Here is a 23035-nt window from a genome sequence, read left to right on the forward strand (position 1 = left end):
ATGCAAGATCATTATAAGACCCCGAGGGAAAAAATCAATCAGAGCTAGGTGCCATCCTCAAATGATACCTTAATAATACTCTGACGAACGCTTATTTGAGATGTCTGAATTATGAAATTAACTCATGGATCGATTCTCAGTGAAAATATTTGAGCGAGCAATGAAGACCAATGACATCTCGAGACTCGAGATAGTATCACAAAACATTAAAGAGATATATATGGGCGAACGGAACTTAATTTCTATATATATATTTTTTGATAAATTTTAAGAATCATAAGATACATAATTATTTTAATAAATATAAATATAATTTAATAGATAACATATGGACATTTTTTTTGTGTTTTTTTTAATTATGGTTTAATAAGAAGGGACAAGGACAGGAACAGCTCACGAACAAGGAACTTTCTTCATCTATAACCGATCCACCTCGACATTTCTGTCTGTCGTGTCGACCCATCCGAAATTGGGTCTGAAAAAGGAAGGGAAAAGAAAAAACCCCTTCGATTTTTAACGAATTTCTCGTTTTCTTATTAATAAATTTCCCCTGTCTCAATTTCTCCGATCTCAAAACCGCCCATTTGAGCCCTCCGATCAACAATTTTCAAACATTTTTCCGATCATTCTTCAGATTCCGTCAAGCCGGCGATATTAATGGCGGAATCATCTGACCCATCAAAACCCATGAATGGATTCTGATGTTCTTCCGATTGTCGGAGCGGAATCATTAATCATTCCAAGTCGGAGAGGCTTATTATTTTGCGAAAATGGAGTTGGATGGCCTCGAACGCGCGCCGCCGTCCATGGACGTGATGAACGAGGAGGACAAGACCCTTCAATGTCACTGTCAGTTTCCGTCGATTTCCAAGCCTCGGATCAGCAATAACGACAATCCGACCACTACAAGTGTCCACGAGCTGCTGGAATGTCCTGTCTGCACTAATTCTATGTATCCTCCAATTCATCAGGTTCCTTCAAGTTCGTTGCTGTTTTTGTTTCAATTCGTTTGGTGTTTGTGGTTTCTGATCTGTTTGATTATGCTGAAGTTGTGGGTTTGTTGTTAGAGAAATGTTCTGTTTAATGAGGCCTTTGGTTCATGAAATGAGTATCAATTGTTAGTTAAACCCTTGCTGTTGCATATACTCATTTGCAAAATGAATAGCTTTTTTTTGTTGTTTAGAGACAATTGTTGCTATGCTTTGGCTTGTTATGTATCGTCGTCAGCCTCACGGTTTTAAAATCCGTCTACTAGAGAGAGATTTCCACACCCTCCATCGGGGAAGTGGGGTTCCTCTTGTGTAACAAGCCTTGCAGATATTGTTTGCTTTGGCTGGTTATGTATCGTTGTCAGTCTCACGGTTTTAAAATCCGTCTACTAGAGAGAGATTTCCACACCCTCCATTGGGGAAGTGGGGTTCCTCTGTGTGACCTCGTGTAACAAGCCTAGCAGATATTGTTCACTTTGGCTTGTTATGTATCGTTGTCAGCCTCACGGTTTTGAAATTCGTCTACTAGGGAGAGATTTTCCCACCCTCCCTTGGGGAAGTGGGGTTCCTCTGTGTGACCTCGTGTAACAAACCTAGCAGATATTGTTCACTTTGGCTTGTTATGTATTGTTGTCAGCCTCACGGTTTTAAAATTCGTCTACTAGGGAGAGATTTTCCCACCCTCCCTTGGGGAAGTGGGGTTCCTCTGTGTGACCTCGTGTAACAAACCTAGCAGATATTGTTCACTTTGGCTTGTTATGTATTGTTGTCAGCCTCACGGTTTTAAAATTCGTCTACTAGGGAGAGATTTTCCCACCCTCCCTTGGGGGAGTGGGGTTCCTCTGTGTGACCTCGTGTAATAAGCTTAGCAGATATTGTTCGCTTTGGCTTGTTATGTATCGTAGTCAGCCTCACGGTTTTAGAATCCGTCTACTAGAGAGAGATTTCCACACTCTCCATTGGGGAAGTGGGGTTCCTCTGTGTGACCTCTTGTAACAAGCCTAGCAGATATTGTTCGCTTTGGCTTGTTATGTATCGTTGTCAGTCTCACGGTTTTAAAATCCGTCTACTAGAGAGAGATTTCCACACCCTCCATTGGGGAAGTGGGGCTCCTCTGTGTGACCTCGTGTAACAAACCTAGCAGATATTGTTCACTTTGGCTTGTTGTGTAACGTTGTCAGCCTCACGGTTCTAAAATCCGTCTACTAGAGAGAGATTTCCACACCCTCCATTGGGGAAGTGGGGTTCCTCTGTGTGACCTCGTGTAACAAGCCTAGCAGATATTGTTCACTTTGGCTTGTTATGTATCGTTGTCAGCCTCACGGTTTTAAAATTCGTCTACTAGGGAGAGATTTTCCCACCCTCCCTTGGGGAAGTGGGGTTCCTCTGTGTGACCTCGTGTAACAAACCTAGCAGATATTGTTCACTTTGGCTTGTTATGTATTGTTGTCAGCCTCACGGTTTTAAAATTCGTCTACTAGGGAGAGATTTTCCCACCCTCCCTTGGGGAAGTGGGGTTCCTCTGTGTGACCTCGTGTAACAAACCTAGCAGATATTGTTCACTTTGGCTTGTTATGTATTGTTGTCAGCCTCACGGTTTTAAAATTCGTCTACTAGGGAGAGATTTTCCCACCCTCCCTTGGGGAAGTGGGGTTCCTCTGTGTGACCTCGTGTAACAAACCTAGCAGATATTGTTCACTTTGGCTTGTTATGTATTGTTGTCAGCCTCACGGTTTTAAAATTCGTCTACTAGGGAGAGATTTTCCCACCCTCCCTTGGGGGAGTGGGGTTCCTCTGTGTGACCTCGTGTAATAAGCTTAGCAGATATTGTTCGCTTTGGCTTGTTATGTATCGTAGTCAGCCTCACGGTTTTAGAATCCGTCTACTAGAGAGAGATTTCCACACTCTCCATTGGGGAAGTGGGGTTCCTCTGTGTGACCTCTTGTAACAAGCCTAGCAGATATTGTTCGCTTTGGCTTGTTATGTATCGTTGTCAGTCTCACGGTTTTAAAATCCGTCTACTAGAGAGAGATTTCCACACCCTCCATTGGGGAAGTGGGGCTCCTCTGTGTGACCTCGTGTAACAAGCCTAGCAGATATTGTTCGCTTTAGCTTGTTATGTATCGTCCTCAGCTTCACGGTTTTAAAATTCGTCTACTAGGGAGAGATTTCCACACCCTTATGAAGAATGACAGTGATACGTAACGGGTCAAAATGGACAATATCAACTAGCGGTAGGCTTGGGCTGTTACAAATGGTATCAAAGTCAGATACCGAGCTGTTTGTTAGTGAGGACAATGAGCCGCCAAGGGGAATGGATTGTGAGATCCCATATTGGTTAGAGAGGGGAACGAAACATTCCTTAAAGGGTGTGGAAACCTCTCCCTAGCAAATGCGTTTTAAGATCGTGAGGCTGACGGCGATACGTAACGAGCCAAAGCAAACAATATTTGTGAGCGGTGGACTTGAGCTATTACAGGATGTTTTTTTTGTTGTTCTATAAGACACATAGTAATAATGTTGTGAACTTATTGTTTTGTTTGTGCAGTGTCCCAATGGACATACCCTCTGCTCTTCGTGTAAAACGAAGGTAGACAACCGTTGCCCGACGTGCAGACAAGAGCTCGGTGATATTAGATGTCTAGCATTAGAAAAGATAGCCGAATCGCTTAAACTGGCTTGTAAATTCTGCACGTTCGGGTGCTCGGAGATATTGCCGTACTATAGTAAACTAAAACATGAATCTGCCTGTTACTTCAGACCATATACCTGCCCTTATGCTGGATCAGACTGTCCAGTTGATGGGGAGATTCCTTTCCTTGTTTCTCATCTTCGAGACGATCACAAAGTCGATATGCATTCCGGATGCACGTTTAATCATCGTTACGTAAAGGCTAATCCATGTGAAGTTGAAAACGCTATATGGATGTTAACTGTGAGTATCTGTTGAACGATTACACGAGACGATATCCAAGATCACGTCTTACTTCTTACACGAGCTTCTGTTGATGGCTCTTATTTCACCTTTGTGCAGGTCTTCCACTGTTTTGACCAGTATTTCTGTCTTCATTTTGAAGCCTTTCAGCTTGGTATGGCACCAGTTTACATGGTGTTTCTCCGATTCATGGGCGACGAAACAGACGCCCGAAACTACAGTTACAGCCTCGAGGTCGGTGGGAATGGGAGGAAGCTAACGTGGGAAGGCAACCCTCGAAGCATTCGGGACAACCACAAGAAAGTCCGAGACAGCCACGATGGCCTCATTATACATCGAAACATGGCACTGTTCTTCTCGGGCGGGGAAAGGAAAGAGCTGAAGTTGCGGATCATGGGACGGATTTGGAAAGAACAAAATAAACAGTGATATTGTTGTTGAATCAGCTCATAAGTCTTTGCCAATCCTAACTTGGAGGGTCCAATCAATATTACAGTGTACACAAAGGTCTTGAAACCATCTTCGACAACAAGTTCTTGTAATTGGGAATAGCTTACAAACATTAAACATTGAAGCTTGTTTTGAAAACTGTGTTCTTAGTTGTTCTTTTTCCAATAAGAAAAGAAGAGCAGAAAAGTTCAGCTGAGAAGCAAACAGGATGAACCTTCTAAACATCATAGGATCATTGTTTTTGGAACATTAATTATAACAAACAAAAAAAAACCTTAAAAACATCGAATGATTGATAAACTATAGCCAAAATCTGCTATACTAACTGACATCTCACCTAGGACGGGGAATGGAACATCTCTGCTATAATTCCCGAGAAATCTCTTTCTGCTCTCTCTTCTATTTCCTGAAAAATTTCTTTCTTTCCTCTCTTCTATTCCCTGTTTTTCGTTCAAAATGAATTTTCACGGACCTCTATTCTTTGTCCCTCTATTCAACTACACAGAGAATCTCTTCCAACTCTCTCTCTCTCTTTCATTCCTTGTTTTCCAGTTCAGAATGAGTCCACACGATCTGTGATGTCCCACATTGGTTGGGGAGGAGTTTCCAGTTAGAAGAGTCCACACGATTGGTTGGGGAGGAGAACAAACCACTCATTCATTCCTTGTTTTCGGGGAGGAGAACAAACCACTCTTTCATACCTTGTTTTCCAGTTAGAAGAGTCCACGAACCTCTATTCCCTATCTGTGATGTCCCACATTGGTTGGGAGGAGTTGGGGAGGAGAACAAACCACTCTTTCATTCCTTGTTTTCCAGTTCAGAATGAGTCCACACGACCCTACTCTATCATTCCTTGTTTTCCTGGGGACCCTACTCTTTCATTCCTTGTTTTCCTGGGGAGGAGAACAAACCACCATTTATAAGGGTGTGGAAACCTTCCCCTAGCAACCGTTTTAAAGCCTTGAGGGGAAGCCCGCAAGGGAAAGCCCAAATAAGACAATATCTGCTAGCGGTGGATCTGGATCGTTCCACGATCCCCCTCTTCAGCTAACGAAGAGAAAGTTCTTCTAACTCTCTCTTCTCCCTATTCTCCCATTAAGAATGAATTCTCATAAACGAACGATCCCCCTATTCAGCTAACGAAGAGAAAGTTCTTCTAACTCTCTCTTCTCCCTATTCTCCCATTAAGAATGAATTCTCATAAACGTCTATCCCCACGAACCCCTATTCAGCTAAAGAATAGAAATCTCTTCTAGCTCTCTCTTCCATTCCCTATTTAAATGCAGATAGAAGCCTGAAGCCTGGCAACACTTTCACAAAGAAACCATATCGCATAAGGTTGTGAACATGCACCATTTCAATCATTCAAATGGTGAAACAGTGTGGTTAATAATTCATATGATGAAACAAACAATATTATAAAAAAAAAAAAAAAAAAAAAAAAAAAAAAAAAAAAAAAAAAAAAANTAAGATATTTATTGAACTCCCAAGGGAAAAGAGCTTAGGAAGGCATACAAAGCAGAAAATATTAGGACGGCCATTCCAAATAATTGCCATTGACAAAGCCGCAGACAATCCTTCTAAGCAGCCAAAACAAAGAAGAAGAAACAGAACAGAAAACAGTCCTGTCGGTCGTTGGTACATAGTAATAATATTTCATTAACATCATATGTGCATTATCCACATATTGTAAATTTAATTACACCTATTATTAGTTGTTACTAAAATGGTCTTTTTTTTTTATAACCTTCCCCGTCAGGACAATGAAGCAGCAATCAGATCCAGGCGGTGATCTATTATTTCATATACAGTTTCAAGGAATGTTGCTTCACTTGTACCAGGAAGCAAAGAATCCATTGCTTCTTCCACGCACTCCTCGATCACGGATTTCTTTGTCAAGTTTTCTCGACACATTATGTTACCGATCTCGAATGGCGTGAGCCCTCTCTTTGCCCCTTTCTTCAAAAGCATGGTCGAGATGCGAAGCGTACGAGCACATTCAAGAGGCAGCTCCCATCCATGGAACTTCAGAAGGCCAATATCTTCCTCTGCGTCCAGTGATTGTATGTAGTCTAATGTCTCTGCATCATATGGTTGCTGGGCTTGTGGCCAATACAGCCACTCAAATGTACAATCTTCAAACTGCAACACCACAACACCACAACACAAACCAAACAGTTCAATTCATATGCAATGCACGGTTTACGAGTTACGGGCTACGAGTCGAGAAAACTTACGCTTGTTGGCAAGCAGTATCCATGGTCGATCGGAATAAGCACAGTTCGACCCCCTTCTCTTTCTTTTCCCAATAGAATGTTTCCAGCATGTCTATCTGCATTTGCCAATCTGATATCTAAAACAGAGATTTTATGCACCTCTTTAGTAGGGAAAGCCCCAGCACCAAAATCCTCACAACTACCATTATTTTCCATGAACATCTGCAGGGAACCGATTTTAATCGATTTCTCGCTACGATGGCTCTGGCTGAACCCGTCGTGAAAGCACTTGACGAATACTGTAGGAGGAACACCAGCAAAGCCATTATCGTCGCCGAACATTGAACGGTGTCCACTTACTGGATGATCTAAAATGTAAGCTGCAACTTCTCTGAATGCTCCTTCTCCAACTCGGGTTCCTTTCTTTAGCCCTTCGCCATCTAACGACAATGGAAGCCCTCGCGGATTGTTCACAGCCATTGGCTCCTCATCAATTGGCTTAAAAACTGACACATACTTCTTTCCTGATGAGTCTAACATTAGATACGCTCCGCCAGTTCCCTCCAAGGACCTAACTGGAAAATGCCCATGGTCTAAACCATCTATAGTCGAGTTCAGCATATCCCAGATCGGTATTGGTATTTCGATCTTCGGGTTAACGACAATGGGCTCCATGAAGCTACCTCCATTAGGAGAAGGCCTTCTTGGTGCAATTTTTTTGTCATATTCATAGTTTGTCGTATAAACTTTTGTATCCTCATTGCATTTCTTCTTCTGATCACTTCCCCTAGAAAACTCAGATTTACATTCTTCTTTGAAATTCGATGCCACAATAGAGAGCTCAAAGTTCTTATCAACAGGTCGGCCACGAACTTTCGCAGACTTCCGAACAAACAAATGTATGACTGCATCCTTCCTATTACAAATATCAGCTACAAGGCTATGATCATCTAGAGCTCTTCCACCACACACTACTTCATGCTCATCAGTGTCCACAAATTCCTTTACCTTCTTCCCGATCTTCTCTTTGACATAAGCGATATCTCTATCGCGCTCGACATGGAAGGTAAACTCCTTCCCACAATAAGTCTTGACATTAATGACCTGAAGATCAGACAGCCTCAGCACCAAATGCAACACATTACCATCAGTAACACCATAATCCCGAACTAACGAACGATTTCGAGACAATTCTCGACCTCCACAAACTAACTTTTGTTTCTTCACCACAAATCCTTTGCAGGATTGGATCCTTAACTTCACAGATTCAATTGATTCCGATGCAAAGATGGGCATAGGACTCATAGAGCCCGAAACAGAAACGTATATCCAAATGGATTCATCAGATTCCAAAATCGATGGAGCAATTAAGCGATTAGGGGAAAATAAGTGGTCATTCTGAACAGGACAAAGAGCAATAACACCCATAGACGACATTTTCAACGAGGACGAAAATGAAACAGCCAAATTAGTGGTTCGGTATTCAAAGAACAAACGATCCAAGAAATTACATTAAAAAAAATTCACAGTTCAAGATTCAGCGACCATCACCAGCACAGTAAGATGATGAAATGAAAAAATCGACCACTCAAAAGAAAAAGAAAACAAGCACTGAAAAGAAAAATCGACGACTAGCGATCCATTCCCGCCTAAAATGGATCAAGAAATACAAAATTACCAATCCACTACACAGAATCCAAGGGAAATGATGAAACTCCGCACGAACCCTGAGAGAGGCTTCGGGGAACTGTAGCCTTGACGACAACAAATCAGGGCGATTGATCCGAGGAGCAGAAGAAGAAATCTATGGGAGATTTAAGGTGGAAAAAAAAAAAGGGGATTGGATTCTAACCGAGCAGGAAGAACCAAAGGGGAAATGGAGAAATCGGGATGTTTAAATTTCAGAATCCAAATATAGAAAATTGGCAATGCGGAAGAAACTGATGCAGAAAAATTAGGGAACAGACGAGACTTAGTGGAACACCAGGACTGAAGGCGATCGAAGATGAAGCCGCGGGTACACATCGGAGATTTATACGCGCCGCGTCGGAATATTGACTTTTTCAGATTTTTTTTTTTTCTTTTCTTTTTTCTCTTTAATTCTCTCCATAATTAATATATATAATTTATTCTAAAACTTCATTACGTTTTTTATTTGGTAATTAAAAAAAAAAAAAAAATTATTCTTGTGTTATTTACAAATATTAATATATTTTCTGAACATGAAACATCATTTAATATCATCCTATTTAATTTTTAAAATATAAAATGTCTAATTAATTATTGAATTTTTATAATTTTATTAAATTTATTTATTGGATAATTATTAAATGGATGGTTAAAACCCTAAAATGGAAAGTATATTTATTAATTAATAAAAAGTAAATTAAAATTTAATTGTTTAAAATGGATTTAATAATTTAATTATTTATTTATATAATATTATAGTAATATTTTTAACCAAATATTCAAATATTCCCGCTTATATCCGTTGAGGGAGCAACAGTTCATTTTGTAGCGCTTTTCGAGCGACAGTTCATTCCTTCGCTCTCTGAGATCGTTTACTCTCCACAACGTCTCTGAAATCCCTAAAATGTCATTAAAGGTAAATCTGTTCTTTCACTCTCTTGATTTCTTCATTCAATTGATTCTGCTAGCCCTAATATGTCTTTCGAACTACCAGGATCTGTTTGATATTCCTTCGCTGTATCAGGATCGAGATCGATTTATTCTCGGATGAAGATAGCGATGGAGTCGCCGATATTCCGGCTATTTTTGCTCAGATTTTAATCAACTATGGGCGCCGTTGCGTTCCGATTTACTCCAGTCGCCAGGTTAGTGTGAGACACTTTCTTCTCTCTGAAATTTAACATTGAATCCTCTTTTAGTTATTGCTGTCTGCTTTTATCCGTGGAATGTGGCGTGATTAAGTGCTGATCTCCCTTATTTTCTCGTTGGCTTGCTCAGTCTGTAGAAATTTGAACGATTTACTCTTCCATGTTTATTGAAATTAGATTGAGATACTCAAATTTAGATAAATTAATCATTGGTGTGCCTTACTAATCATTGGTGTGCCAGTAAGGCTTAATTATTGGTGTACCAGTAAGGACGCTGGCCCCAAAAGGGATGGATTTAGGGGCGGTCCCACATCGATTGGAGGAAGGAAAGAGTGCCAGCGAGGACGCTGGCCCCGGAGGAGGGATGGATTGTGATGTCCCTAGCGGTGGATCTGGGACGTTACAAATGGTATCAGATCCAGGTTTTGGATGATGTGCCAGCCTTCTCGCTGTTCCCCGACGGGGGGTAAACTCGAGGCGGTGGCTCCAAAGGAAAGAGTGCCAGCGAGGACGCTGGCCCCGGAGGAGGGATGGATTGTGATGTCCCTAGCGGTGGATCTGGGACGTTACAAATGGTATCAGATCCAGGTTTTGGATGATGTGCCAGCCTTCTCGCTGTTCCCCGACGGGGGGTAAACTCGAGGCGGTGGCTCCAAAGGAAAGAGTGCCAGCGAGGACGCTGGCCCCGGAGGAGGGATGGATTGTGATGTCCCTAGCGGTGGATCTGGGACGTTACAAATGGTATCAGATCCAGGTTTTGGATGATGTGCCAGCCTTCTCGCTGTTCCCCGAAGGGGGGTAAACTCGAGGCGGTGTGCCAGTAAGGACGCTGGCCCCCAAGGGGGTAGATTTGGGGGCGGTCCCACATCGATTGGAGGAAGGAAAGAGTGTCATCGAGGACGTTGGACCCCGAAGGGGGTGGATTGTGATGTCCCACATTGGTTGGGAAGGAGAACGAACCACCATTTATAAGGTGTGGAAACCTTCCCCTAGTAGACACATTTTAAAGCCTTGAGGGGAAGCCCGAAAGGGGGGTGGATTGTGATGTCCCACATTGGTTGGGAAGGAGAACGAACCACCATTTATAAGGTGTGGAAACCTTCCCCTAGTAGACACATTTTAAAGCCTTGAGGGGAAGCCCGAAAGGGGGGTGGATTGTGATGTCCCACATTGGTTGGGAAGGAGAACGAACCACCATTTATAAGGTGTGGAAACCTTCCCCTAGTAGACACATTTTAAAGCCTTGAGGGGCTAGGGGAAGCCCGGAAGGGAAGGAAAAGCCCAAAAAAGACCATATCTATTAGCGGTGGATCTGGGACGTTACAAAAGTTATCTAAGGTTTATATTTGTGTCTATATTTGATCATTAAATTTTAAAAAAAATAGTCTATTCAAGTCCTATTAATTCCAAAATTGTAAGTCGATTGAAAATTTAGTTTTATATATAATAGTGTTAGGATAACAAACCTTGACATATTGATCACCCAAATATTTTATATGAATGGAGATTATTGATGAGAAGTAATAGTGGAAGAAAATGTGATTGCTCTAAGCTGCAAAACTATACAACTCGGTCGGATAGTTGAAACACTTCAAGCCAGCCTTGCATCATAACCAAAATTGTAGATAGTGAAGATGAGTTGGAGAATGTTGAGACTCACTGGGAACAACTTTCTGGGTTAGAACAAGAAATGAGCCTAACTTGAAAGAGGAAATTCAAGTGATATTGTATGAGGCAGAAAAGCCTAACCTTGTCCATCCAGGAAATTCTCTTATAGTGATCTTTCTTTTCCTCACGCTCTCGAGTCTAGTATGCATTCTTGTGATTTTTCTTCATGTATTTTATTGAACTAAAACACCAAAACTCTTTCTATTTAAAGTTCCCATTGGAAACAAATGATTTGTTCTTCATTTATTTCAAGTAAGTGCCCATATCAGCAATGCAGCACTTCCTCTGTTGTTGTCAAATCTGCCAACAGTAAGGTATGGTTGTTAGCCTTCTTTATTGGGGGCCCCTTGTTTGGGAGCTTGGATCGAGTCATGGCTATTCATATTTATGCCATTTGGTTCCCTTTTTGAAAAAGATCAGTCCATTCGTCCGTCCCTAAACCAAAAACTGAAACAAAGAGAAATCAAATCTATCAAAATCAGGTTAGAAACAACAAACCTCTATATTGGTATGATATTGTCCACTTTGAGCATAAATTTTCATGATTTTGCTTTCGGTTTCCTCAAAGGATCTCATACCAATGGAAATAGTATCTTTCACCTATAATATCTATAATATCAAGGTAGATTGTTAACAAAAATTGATGATTGTTTACTAACATTCAATGTGTTGAAGGAAAAGGTTTATTTTTGTGTTTAATCCTGTGGTTTCTGATTGGAGCCAACCTTTTAAAATATCATGCGATGCTAGTGATTATGTTGTAGGAGCGGTCTTGGGTCAACATCTTTATAAACTCTTTTAAGATCATTTGTTATGCAAACTTACACCATCACACAAAGAAGAAAACACTTGTGGTTGTCTTTGCATTTGATAAATATAAGTCTTACATGCTAGGGACCAAAGTGATTGTTCATACGGATCATGATACTATCCGTTGTTTATTCGAGGGTCGTTCTTTTGAGAAGTTGAAAGACGGTATTAGGTAGAGCCTATTGTACCTTGGTTTGTTGAGTATGCCAATTTTGTCAGAGGGAGTGAACTCTCCACAAAAGAAGAAATTTATGCATGAGTTAGTTTAGTAGTGTGAGATCTCTCATCGGTTGGAGAAAGAAACAAAACATTATAAGGATGTAGAAATCCTCTCCCTAATATAGGTTTAACGGGAAACCCCATAAGAAAGTCTTGATAGGACATTATTTGGATGAATACCAGTTTTGCTGTGTAACTCTGAAAAACACAAAAACATATTTAAAATTGAGAAGTTGATGGGGTACATAATGGGCCAAAACAGACCATATTTGTTAACGGTAGGCTTGAGTTGTTATAAGTGGAATTACACAAGTATTCTTTAAGGATAAACCCTAAACCCGATGTTCGTAACCTTAATTTTCATCCAACTTAAGTAACTATTATTAAAAGAAAATAAAATAAAACAGATGTGAGCATTGAAAAAATTAAAATGAAAAAGAAAAGAGAACAAAAATGCTATCTAAATCCATTCCTATAATGTTGTCTCAATCCCATACACAAAGATAGAACTTATGAATGTACATTTGTACCCATTTCCCATTCCCTAGATTTTTGGTAATTCCAATGCTTTGCTATTTTTTGCTTTAAAAAAAAAAAAAGCCCAAATAATCAAGTTTGGTGACAGTGGGACCCACTAACATGTGCATATGCCTTTCTCAACATAACCCACTTAAAAAGATAATAATAATAATAATAATAATAAAGAAAAGAATCTGTTTTTCTTTCTTTTTCTTTTCTTTTTTATGTTTCCCTAAACTAATATTTCTTTTTCTATCTCTTTAATATTCTAGTATTTTATTTTAACCTTTCCATTTTAGCAGTAAAATAAAAAAAAAATATCTTTAATCTAATCGGTGCATATTCGCCCAACTATGTTATATAGTTTCTTATCACTAGCCTCACCAACCAAGTTAGTGATTTGTATTGTTACTATCGGATGTCAAAACGTTTCCATTTATTCTCATATGTTATCGGTGCTTTTAAGGTCATTCCATTAAACCTTCAAGAAGGTTAGATTCAATGGTTGGTATGGTGATATGATTCGCTTCTATAGTTGTCTTTCAATCGTTGCAAATACTAAGCTATTTTTGTAACGTCCCATACCCAGAATTCTTATTAGGGTCTAGCACTTGATAGCCCTGGTATTTTCGAACGTCCCCAACAATTACTTGTTCTCTCACTTCTAAAAGTGAAGGTTATCCCTACAGATCAACACATTAAGAAAATTTCCAAGAGATCATCAACTTAACTTTGGAGTTCTTATGATTGAGTATCGCAAAGCAAGGTTGGTATAGATAATATCCTTCAATTCTTTTAAGTCTTTCTTAGTCATTCTATCTTCAAAGATTATTCAGTTTGAATGTGATTTGGTTCATTCACGTACCCCTCATTCACTCGGGTGACAACTTTTTAACAAAAGAAAAGTTGTTTTGATACATAGACCTAATGATACAATACGAGTAAACTTTCCCACCAAGTCAACGGGCAATTAAAGAAAAAAAGGGTTTCGTGTCTTTTTCCCGATCTAACCTTCGATTATGAAGGGATTTGAAACCCGTTTTCAAGTCTCATCTCTCCAGTTGCACTACGAAAAAGCCTTTACAATTCGCATCTTCCTATTTAGCAAAGAAAGTCGGTCAGAGCGGAAAGAAAAAAGATATATAATAATAAAAAATGATTAAAATTATAATTATGAGAACATGTTATTTAGGGACGTAAAAGAAGAAGAAGAAGAAGAAGAAGAAGAAGAAGAAGAAGGGAGATTTGTGATGACAGCGAAGTGAGAAAGGGATTCCCTTCATTCATGCAATTTGTCCGCAATTATCTGAAGCATCAGACACATCTCATCTCTTGTCTTCTCTTCATGTGCAGTCTTACGTAGGACCATGTTTTTTAATTACCAAATGTCCTTTTTTTTTTTTTTTTTTTTTTCCTTAATTTTTTGGTCGGTCATCTTCAAAACTATATAATTTTATCAAACAAAATTATGTATTTTTTCACCCACTTATTTTGTTGAATTAGGTTTAATTTCACCAAATTAATTCATATTTTTTTTTAATAATCATGAAATTAATATCAAATTTTAAATTATTTATCATACAATTAATTAATCATCCAAACACGAAAAACGCGTCTCGTGGTGTGATGACAACAATTTTTTGCTTTGTATTTTTATTGTTTAGTTTTATTGAGTATATGACTTTAATATATAAGACCTCTACGAGACTAAAAAATTGTTGTCTATGGTCAATTTTGCGAGCCTACAAGCCTCATTTTATAACTTTCCTTTTTGCCCATCCACGAGGCTATAAGAAGAAGAGAAAGGGGTCGGCTATCAAGGGAAAGTCGTTTCGGTGGTATGCCAAAAGGTCCGTATGGACCATGGTACAACGGGACAAATTTTAATTTTTCAATTATAGAAACTAAAAATATTGTTTTTTATTTTTTTATTTTTTTATTTATTTTTTTATATTCTAAGCTTGTAAGCTACCTCACTTCACCACCAATATCCAACATCTTGACAAAAGGAAGCCATCTGTCAATATTGAAAATTTTAAAAATAAATAAATAATAAAAGGAAAAAGGAAAAAAAAAGCAAAGAAAAAGCTGAGAAAAGAGAGTTTGCATCCATTTTTGTTTTTTGGCTGATAGTGGAAAAAATTAGGCGTGGTGTAATTTGAAGGCCCTTTTTAGTAATTTCCCCTTCCCTCTACTCATCATAGATACTTTAGTTGTGAGAGATATTTTCCCACTTTTATTTCTTCAAAATTATTTCAAACAATTATACCTTAATAATTTCGTATACGACTTTTAAACCGATATTTTCATCGACATTCCTATAAAATTGAGATCTCACTACCGACATTTTATGTAATAATTCAAGCCTGTCCGTTTGAACCCATTACATATCGTCATCAGTCTCACGATTTTAAATTAATCTGTTAAAAGGAGGTTTCCACATTTTTAAACCCGAAGTTTATTAGAAATGTATCTTTTTGTATGATCTTACAACACCGACATTTTAATTTTGAAATATGTTAACTTGAATATAGCTCAATTGGTCGAAAAATTATTTTAGATCTTATTATGATATTAAAAATCGTTTCACTCATAGACCGAGAGTTGGTGCTAATAGTGAATGCATATATATAGAATAGGTTGACATAATAAATAATATTATTTATTATTGTGAGCAATAAATAAATTGAATAATAAAAATAAATAGTTGCTCAAACTTTTAATTACATTAAATGCATGCACGAATGGGGGAAACATGATAACTACTACAATCCCTACTACGTATCATTTATTGTCGATACTTACTCTCACTCAGCTTCGTATTTAAATTTAATTATTTAGAGATATTTATTTAATCCGTAAAATTCATCTGAAATGAAAAAATAGAAAAGAGAGCGGAGAGAGATTGCACGAACCCACATCCTAACTAAGTGAAGAAAGATGTTCAATGGAGCAACGGTGGATGCTGTTAAGGATTGAGGATTATTGGGAGTGAGTCCCTGGATGCTGTTGAGGATTGAGGATTATTGGGAGTGAGTCCCGATGCATAATTATTTTCGTATCAGGGGAGTCGCGGCTGATCTACCTCATGGATGGATAGATAAATGTTTGGATTTCTGCGATTATTTTTTGACAGCGGTTGCTGAATATCAAAAACTTATTACACAAAATCCTATTTTTTTAGAACGAGTTGAGGGAGTAGGCATTATTTCTGGAGAAGAGGTAATAAATTGGGGGTTTGGTTAATTTAGTGAAAGATCATGGGTTTATAAATGAGGAATAGTATCTCATTTGGACTAAAGTCACGAGAGCTTATGCTCAAAGTGGACAATATCATACTATTGTGGAGAATCGTGATTCCTAACATGGTATCAAAGTCATGTCGATACTCAAAGGTGCAGTCAAAAGTGACTAAAGTGTCGAACAAAGGGTGTACTTTGTTCGAGGGCTCCAGAGAAAGGAGTCGAGCCTCGATTAAGGGGGAGGTTGTTCGCCATGAGAGCTTATGCTCAAAGTGAACAATATCATACCATTGTGGAGAGTCGTGATTCCTAACAGATGCTGGAGGTTGTCTCGAATTCCCATCGACGTTTTTTCGAGACTTTTGGGTCATAGCCTAGAAGCTTCGGTTTTAGAGGCGGGTGGACAAATTCATCATCTGTAATGAACTTTACTCGTCAAAGAGACAAAACCCAGTTCGTAAAATAAGTTATATATATATATATATAAAAGAAAATAGGTTTTTGAAAATTAAATATAAAAAAATAAAAATAAAAAGGGAAGATAATGAAATAGCGCACAAACCGCTTAATCTGCAAATCCCTTTATTTCCTCTATAAAATTTTACCTCTCCTCTCTCCAATTTCCATTCCACACCCAAATCTCCTTCTCTCTCTAATGGAGTCTCCTCCAAGATATCTCCTCTTCTTCTTCTTCTTCTTCGCCGCCGTCGCCTCCGCCGCGTCGGAGTTCCAAACCCTTACTCTCCGCCGTCTTCCAATTCCCTCTCCCCTTCCCTTTCCACAACCCCAATTCGACACCCAAGAAACGCTCGAATCCACCGCCGCCCTCACGGTTGAGCTCCACCATTTGGATTCACTCTCTCCCAACAAAACCCCCTCCGATCTCTTCAACCTCCGGCTCCACCGCGACGCCCTCCGTGTTGACTCGTTGACCTCCCTGACTGCTGCCCGGAGCCGGACTCCTCTCCGGCGAGCCGGGTTCAGTAGCTCTGTTATCTCCGGCCTTGCTCAAGGTAGCGGTGAGTACTTCACCCGCCTTGGCGTCGGAACGCCTCCTAGATATATCTATATGGTCCTCGACACCGGAAGCGACGTCGTTTGGCTTCAATGCTCCCCTTGCCGGAAATGCTACTCCCAATCTGATCCCATTTTTAACCCCTTCAAATCCAAATCCTTCGCCGGAATCCCCTGTTCTTCACCTCTCTGCCGCCGCCTTGACTCCTCCGGCTGCAACACTCGCCGCCACACCTGCCTCTACCAAGTCTCCTACGGCGATGGGTCCTTCACCACCGGCGATTTCGCCACCGAAACGCTCACGTTTCGTGGGAATAAAATCGCCAAAGTCGCCCTCGGCTGCGGCCACGACAACGAAGGCCTCTTCGTCGGTGCCGCTGGATTATTGGGTCTTGGCCGTGGTCGGTTTTCTTTCCCTTCTCAAACCGGACTCCGGTTCAACCACAAATTTTCTTATTGTTTGGTGGACCGGTCCGCTTCCTCCAAACCCTCCTCTATGGTTTTCGGTGATGCGGCAATTTCCCGGCTCGCCCGGTTCACTCCTCTGATTTTGAACCCGAAATTGGAAACGTTTTATTATGTCGAACTTATCGGAATCAGCGTCGGCGGAGTCCGAGTCCGCGGCATCTCCGCCTCCCTCTTCAAGCTCGATTCGGCCGGCAACGGCGGCGTCATAATCGATTCGGGTACATCGGTAACCCGGCTGACCCGACCGGCGTACACTGCTCTTCGCGATGCGTTCCGGGTCGGAGCGTCCCATTTAAAAAGAGGTCCCGAGTTTTCGCTGTTCGATACGTGTTACGACTTGTCGGGACAGTCGGCGGTGAAGGTCCCGACAGTGGTGCTGCATTTCCGGGGAGCTGACATGGCATTGCCGGCGACAAATTATTTGATACCAGTAGACGACAGTGGGAGCTTTTGCTTTGCGTTTGCGGGTACGATGTCCGGATTGTCGATAATTGGGAATATTCAACAGCAAGGGTTTCGGGTCGTGTACGATTTGGCGGGTTCTCGGATCGGGTTCGCTCCACGTGGGTGCACGTGATGTCTGACCCTGAGATGGGATTTGTGTTCCTTAGGGACAAAACAGGAATAACAAAAAAGAAGGGGGGAAATTAAAAGAAAAATAGGAATTTTCTTCATGACATTTGGGATTTATGTTTTTTTTTTTCTCTTTTTATTGGTGTAATGTATTTAATATCTATTTAAGTAACTAAGCCTCTAACTTGGAGGTTATTTGGTTTTTTTTTTTTTTTTTTTTTTTTCAATTTAAAGATTTGGACACATTTGCCCCTGTTTTCTGTTTTTTTCCAAAGTGGAGCACTTTTAATCAATTCAAATTATCTAATTTTATCTATAATATGTCAAAATCTCTAAAATTCATGTCCATTTTGGTCATTTGCCCTTGTTTTGTACTTTGTTGTTTATGTAACATCCATGAATTAAAAAAGAAAAAAAGAAAATTTGAAAACCTTTGTTGTCGACGTACTCTCCGTTTCGGTTAGATGTAGCCATCACACCATTGTTGTCGTTGTAAATGCAACTAGGACAATTTTGATGCTATGATCGTTGTCGTTGTGCTGATTGCCAATTGTTGGGCGTCGGGCGTGACTAGAACAACAAAGAGGGTTTATGCCATGGTAGTGAATTAGATTGTAAAGCATTATCAAAAAGACCCTTAATTAAGGAACCCTAAAGCCACGAAAATTGGTCATAAAAATGTTATCAAGAAAGCTAATTAACATGTAAGATAAATGTTTAATAATGATAAATAAAAACATATTGATTTATCATTATTAAAATTAAGGGTAACCAACAAACTATTTTTACGGTCAAAGAAAAAAGAGTACAAATTTAAAACAAATGTTACTTATAATTACTTTTATGAATACATGGATATACATCTTTGAAGACTTTAGAATATCCATTCAAATTTCTCAATAATTTTTTCTATGTAGTATAATACAAATTAGTAGACATACTTTCTGTTACTGATATCATGACTTCATAGTTCAATATATATATACATATGTATGTATATAAGGCAAGATAGACCCTTATGGGCCTCCAATATTACAGTGCAGTAGCAAAAAGAGAATCCAATTGACACTCCAATGTGCAATTTTTTTAGGGTGGACATTCGAGTTCTATGTCCAAATCAATTGAACTATACTTAGAGAAGACAAAGGCTATATAGTTTATGAGAGTCGAATACTAAATAACGTATAACGCAACTTTTAATTGATGACAGCAATTGATGACAGCAATCCCAACAATTATCCTCCCAAACAAAGTACTATCGAATCTCTCCTCAAATAGTCAACTAATAGTCTAGCTCATAAATATGTTATCTTCTCTTCTCTAGAGCATACCGTCAGTTCAATAGAGCTCAACCACGAATCTCTAGCAAAACTAAATTTTTGAGAACCACAACTCTTTATTGTTATTGATACGTAAAGACACGAATCTAATGCCGGGAAAAAAACTTTTCATTTCTACCACGGGAATAAGTATAAAAATGATTGAGAAATTAAAAGAAAACAACAAAAATAAGAAATGTGAACTTCAAAATTGGATTAAAAAAAACATACCCACAAAACGAGAGACTCCACTATGTGGAAAACTATTACAATCACACAAAATTCTCTCCTGACCACAATTGCAAAGAAGCAAGTCTCTCAAAGCTTTCAAATGTGGTACAAGAGGAACTGTTGAAGGCTACTTACGAAAGAAAATTTCCCTCCTAACTTGGACATAATTCATTCCATTAAACAACAGTTAGACAACATACTTGAGGAAGAGGAAATCTATTAGAAATAGAGATTCCGTCAAAAGTAGCTAAGATGGAGAGCTGAGAATACAAAATGGTTCTATGCTAAAGTCGAATTGAAACATAAGAACAATGAAATCAAGGGAATTTTTATTGGTCCAAGCGAATGACGAGGGGGCAAAAGTGGTGTTGAAGATAACTTTCTTATTCTAAAGCTAATTTTGAATCGCCATATGCAATCCATATTCAAAAAGTTCCAAGACACACGAGTCCAAGAGTTATAGTGGAAATCAATGTAAAACTAACAACTTTGCACGTAAAGAAATTGAAATGGCCTTACAACAAATGTATCAACTAAACACCAGGACTAGATGACTTTCCTGAGCTTCTTAACCAAAGGTATTGGGGGAATCCTTGAAAATAAAACAGTAAGAAATTACATTATGATATCCTAAATAGAAAAAAGAGCATGGGTGGATGGAATCATACAAGATAGCCTTAATCCTAAAAAAATTGACATCTAAACATGTGTCTCATATGATTGTTTCCAAGGTTCCAGCAAAGAAGCTAGAATAAGGATGTTGTTACTTGGGTCCGTCCCTGAAGAAGAGGATTAGGATAGTGTTGAATTTAACACCTCTTTGTGGTAAGAGATGCATCCAAGTAAGCTTATAGAAGAAAGAAGGGGGAGGGGGCGTAGATCATGCGTAGATGTAGTCATGGGGGTTCTTGTAACATGACTGCCAAGGGTTCACCTACTAATCTTTCCTTTTTTTAACATTAGAGTTCACCTAATAATCTCAAGGACAAACTACTTTTCAATCCAAGTTGTAAAACCAAACCAGATTTTCTTGAAAATGTGCATCAAATCAACTGTCTCAAACATTCAGAAGAAGTAAAACAACACATGTACCTTTAAGCTTTTACTCCTCCCTTGACCATTGTCCACTCTTCCCACCCGTTTTACTTTCAAGTCGCACATTTGTGATCTGTATATCTTTTGAAGCTGCTTTGCACATATCATAGACAGTAAGGCCAGCAATGGTCACCGCTGTCATTGCTTCCATTTCAACTCCCGTTTTACCTGTTGATGCAGCTTCTCCTTCTATATCCACACTGTAATTTTTGGGATTTAAATGAAGGTCGACTCGCACATGTGACAGGGTTATGTTATGACAAAGTGGAATTAGAGTGCTTGTGTGCTTTGCTCCACTTATTCCTGCAATTTTAGCAACACTGAGGACATCGCCCTTGGCCATTTGGTTAGCTAAGACCAAATCGAACACCTTCTTGCCAAGAATTACATTGCAACTAGCAATTGCAATTCTTTTGGTGCTTTCTTTTGGAGAAACATCGACCATTTGAGCTTCCCCAGCTCTGCCAACATGGGTCAAAGACACGGCATTTTCACATTCTTGAGGCGTTATTGCAGACTTTTCAACTGTAAAACTGTTATGTGAAGAACCTGAAATCCCACTAGGAGGAAGGTCTCCAAATACTGATTCCATTTCCTGAACAAAAATTACGAAGTTGGATAAGAAGGATACTGCTTCAGAATCAGACTACACAGCTAAAATAAGTATTTGCACATGTAAAAATAGAAATTCATAAGATCCAATTCAAAAAATTTATGTTTTTGTCAATGATATAATAAAGTACAAAGATAGTATTTGTACAGAGTGACCATGCAACAATGGAGTAGGACATAATGCAAAACTTTGTAACAGACCACCCATAGAAGTCTCCGCTTAACAGATCCGTTTGAGTTATTTGTTCTGAAATCGAACTCTTCCATCATGAATTAAAGACAAACAAAGTATATAATGGTATAATAACCAAAACTAAATTCATAGTCCTTCTTAAACACATAATTTAGACTATGAGAGCCATTCCGACATTTAACCTTCATTTCCATGACTTACTGAGTTGTGTAAAATGCTGATCATGATCAAGAGTAAGATGAAATCCTAAGTCTGGAAACGAGCATCTATGCCTTTCTTCTAATCACAATAGCAGCGGCCATAAAATGGCCAGACACAAAGTATCTCCGATTTCTAATAAACGATGAGAGAAATGCCTAACGAAATTTCCCCTTTTCACTTTCCCTATTTGATAGTACAGTGCATACTTGTTCATAATCTTTAACAAAGCTCGTATACACAACGATATATACTTCCAATTCTGTACAAATACTAATCGTTGAAATCCAAAATACCTTGTTAAATTCAGCGATGGTATTTGCCAAATCATGGTCGCCGTTGCTGCTATACAACCTTCTCGATGAACGAAATACGGCTCCAAGTCGGCGAAGAAGAAGCATTGGATCAGAACGAACAAGAATATGTCAAACAGCGGCCATGGAATCAAGATTTCGTAAGATTGCAAGAACAAATGAGTCTGGACCCGGGGCTTCACTGTGAAAGGCAAGACGCAGATGAAGAGGATGATTAGGTATGCCTTTTAATTTCATATAATTTCAAAATTGCCACTCAGTGCACGCTCTTAGTTTACTGTCATTCTGCTCGACCTTGCCTCTACTCGGGGCCAAGATCTCTCAATTGAACGTCGCATCTCATCTTCTCATCTTCTCATCTTGATCCCATTGACATGATTCATATGTCTTGGCGTCATTCCGAGTCTCGGGATGTCGTCGGCCATCACAACCCATTCGGTCATGCCATCGAGAACGGACCCCGTGTCGCTCATCTCATCGGGACTTCCCGAACATCCATCCATCTAGGTTCTATCGAGGCATTGGCCCTCCCGTGCCCATGTCGTGTCATTTACGGATACCATACCGGATAGCAGATGTATGTAGCAACCTCCAACACGCGGGCTGGGGCGCAATACCGGCACACCCGTGCTACCCGATGTCACGGTCATGCTCATCCAAGGCGTGTTGCCCATGACAAGCCAATCCCTTTATGTCTTTTTCATATTCTAGTGTTTTACTTTTGTATTTCTAGGAAGTATGACGTTTCATAAATATCATGTCTAAGCCTATCACACATGAAATGCCTCAAAATGTACTGTAGTGGGATATGACTAGTTATTAACTTCTCCCTACCTAAGGTTATATACTGTGAGCCGTTGTTATTTCTCTCTTGCTTGCTTATATAACGTCTCTTTCGAAAATCTCTCTCTGCCCTCGTTTTCTAAAACCTTCTCTTAAAACCGAGGCCAGAGGCTCAAGCATGCGTCGCTTGGCCGTAGGCGACGCAAGAACAAATTGGAAAGTGAGTGTCGCACAATCGCAAGTCGGCTACCATCAAGAGTGCGATTGTGACAAGTGATATCAGAGCTTTGTTAGCTCCGTGACATAGCAAAGACCGAAAACATGTCGATGACAAAGTCGACACCCAAATC

The 23035-nt window shown here is 39.5% G+C and overlaps 4 protein-coding genes across 5 annotated transcripts; 2 read left to right on the forward strand and 2 right to left on the reverse strand.

Moving 5' to 3' along the window:
- Positions 1-432: 432 nt before the first annotated feature.
- LOC111778046 (E3 ubiquitin-protein ligase SINAT3-like) lies at positions 433-4580 on the forward strand. The gene is made up of 3 exons (XM_023657656.1): positions 433-971; positions 3538-3924; positions 4024-4580. The coding sequence occupies exons 1-3, from the start codon at positions 771-773 to the stop codon at positions 4351-4353; spliced, it is 918 nt and encodes a 305-aa protein (XP_023513424.1). The 5' UTR covers positions 433-770; the 3' UTR covers positions 4354-4580.
- A 1404-nt stretch (positions 4581-5984) lies between these two features.
- Positions 5985-8649, reverse strand: LOC111778235 (phosphatidylinositol 4-kinase gamma 4-like). The gene is made up of 2 exons (XM_023657939.1): positions 6612-8649; positions 5985-6516 (listed from the first exon to the last, which is right to left on the reverse strand). The coding sequence occupies exons 1-2, from the start codon at positions 8025-8027 to the stop codon at positions 6130-6132; spliced, it is 1803 nt and encodes a 600-aa protein (XP_023513707.1). The 5' UTR covers positions 8028-8649; the 3' UTR covers positions 5985-6129.
- A 7828-nt stretch (positions 8650-16477) lies between these two features.
- Positions 16478-18145, forward strand: LOC111778517 (aspartyl protease family protein 2). Its single transcript, XM_023658401.1, has one exon. It carries the CDS (start codon positions 16541-16543, stop codon positions 17942-17944), a length of 1404 nt encoding a protein of 467 aa, XP_023514169.1. The 5' UTR covers positions 16478-16540; the 3' UTR covers positions 17945-18145.
- Positions 18146-19802: 1657 nt separating this feature from the next.
- LOC111778518 (cyclic pyranopterin monophosphate synthase, mitochondrial) lies at positions 19803-22096 on the reverse strand. Of its 2 annotated transcripts, none has more exons than XM_023658402.1 (2): positions 21885-22096; positions 19803-21180 (listed from the first exon to the last, which is right to left on the reverse strand). In XM_023658402.1, exons 1-2 carry the CDS (start codon positions 21987-21989, stop codon positions 20593-20595), a joined length of 693 nt encoding a protein of 230 aa, XP_023514170.1. In that variant the 5' UTR covers positions 21990-22096; the 3' UTR covers positions 19803-20592. The 2 variants fall into 2 exon arrangements, with proteins under 2 accessions (XP_023514170.1, XP_023514171.1); XM_023658403.1 differs by lacking the exon at positions 21885-22096 and adding an exon at positions 21592-21770.
- Positions 22097-23035: the final 939 nt, after the last annotated feature.

This window comes from Cucurbita pepo, chromosome LG17, assembly GCF_002806865.2.
Source record: "Cucurbita pepo subsp. pepo cultivar mu-cu-16 chromosome LG17, ASM280686v2, whole genome shotgun sequence".
Taxonomy (NCBI): domain Eukaryota; kingdom Viridiplantae; phylum Streptophyta; class Magnoliopsida; order Cucurbitales; family Cucurbitaceae; genus Cucurbita; species Cucurbita pepo.

Coding starts and splice junctions, on each gene's coding strand:
- LOC111778046 (XM_023657656.1), top strand. CDS start 771: ATGGAGTTGGATGGCCTCGAACGCGCGCCGCCGTCCATGGACGTGATG. Junction 972..3,537: donor TGTATCCTCCAATTCATCAG/GTTCCTTCAAGT, acceptor TTGTTTGTGCAG/TGTCCCAATGGACATACCCT. Junction 3,925..4,023: donor ACGCTATATGGATGTTAACT/GTGAGTATCTGT, acceptor ACCTTTGTGCAG/GTCTTCCACTGTTTTGACCA.
- LOC111778235 (XM_023657939.1), bottom strand. CDS start 8,027: ATGTCGTCTATGGGTGTTATTGCTCTTTGTCCTGTTCAGAATGACCAC. Junction 6,517..6,611: donor GATACTGCTTGCCAACAAGC/GTAAGTTTTCTC, acceptor GTGGTGTTGCAG/TTTGAAGATTGTACATTTGA.
- LOC111778517 (XM_023658401.1), top strand. CDS start 16,541: ATGGAGTCTCCTCCAAGATATCTCCTCTTCTTCTTCTTCTTCTTCGCC.
- LOC111778518 (XM_023658402.1), bottom strand. CDS start 21,989: ATGCTTCTTCTTCGCCGACTTGGAGCCGTATTTCGTTCATCGAGAAGG. Junction 21,181..21,884: donor CCATCGCTGAATTTAACAAG/GTATTTTGGATT, acceptor ATTTTTGTTCAG/GAAATGGAATCAGTATTTGG.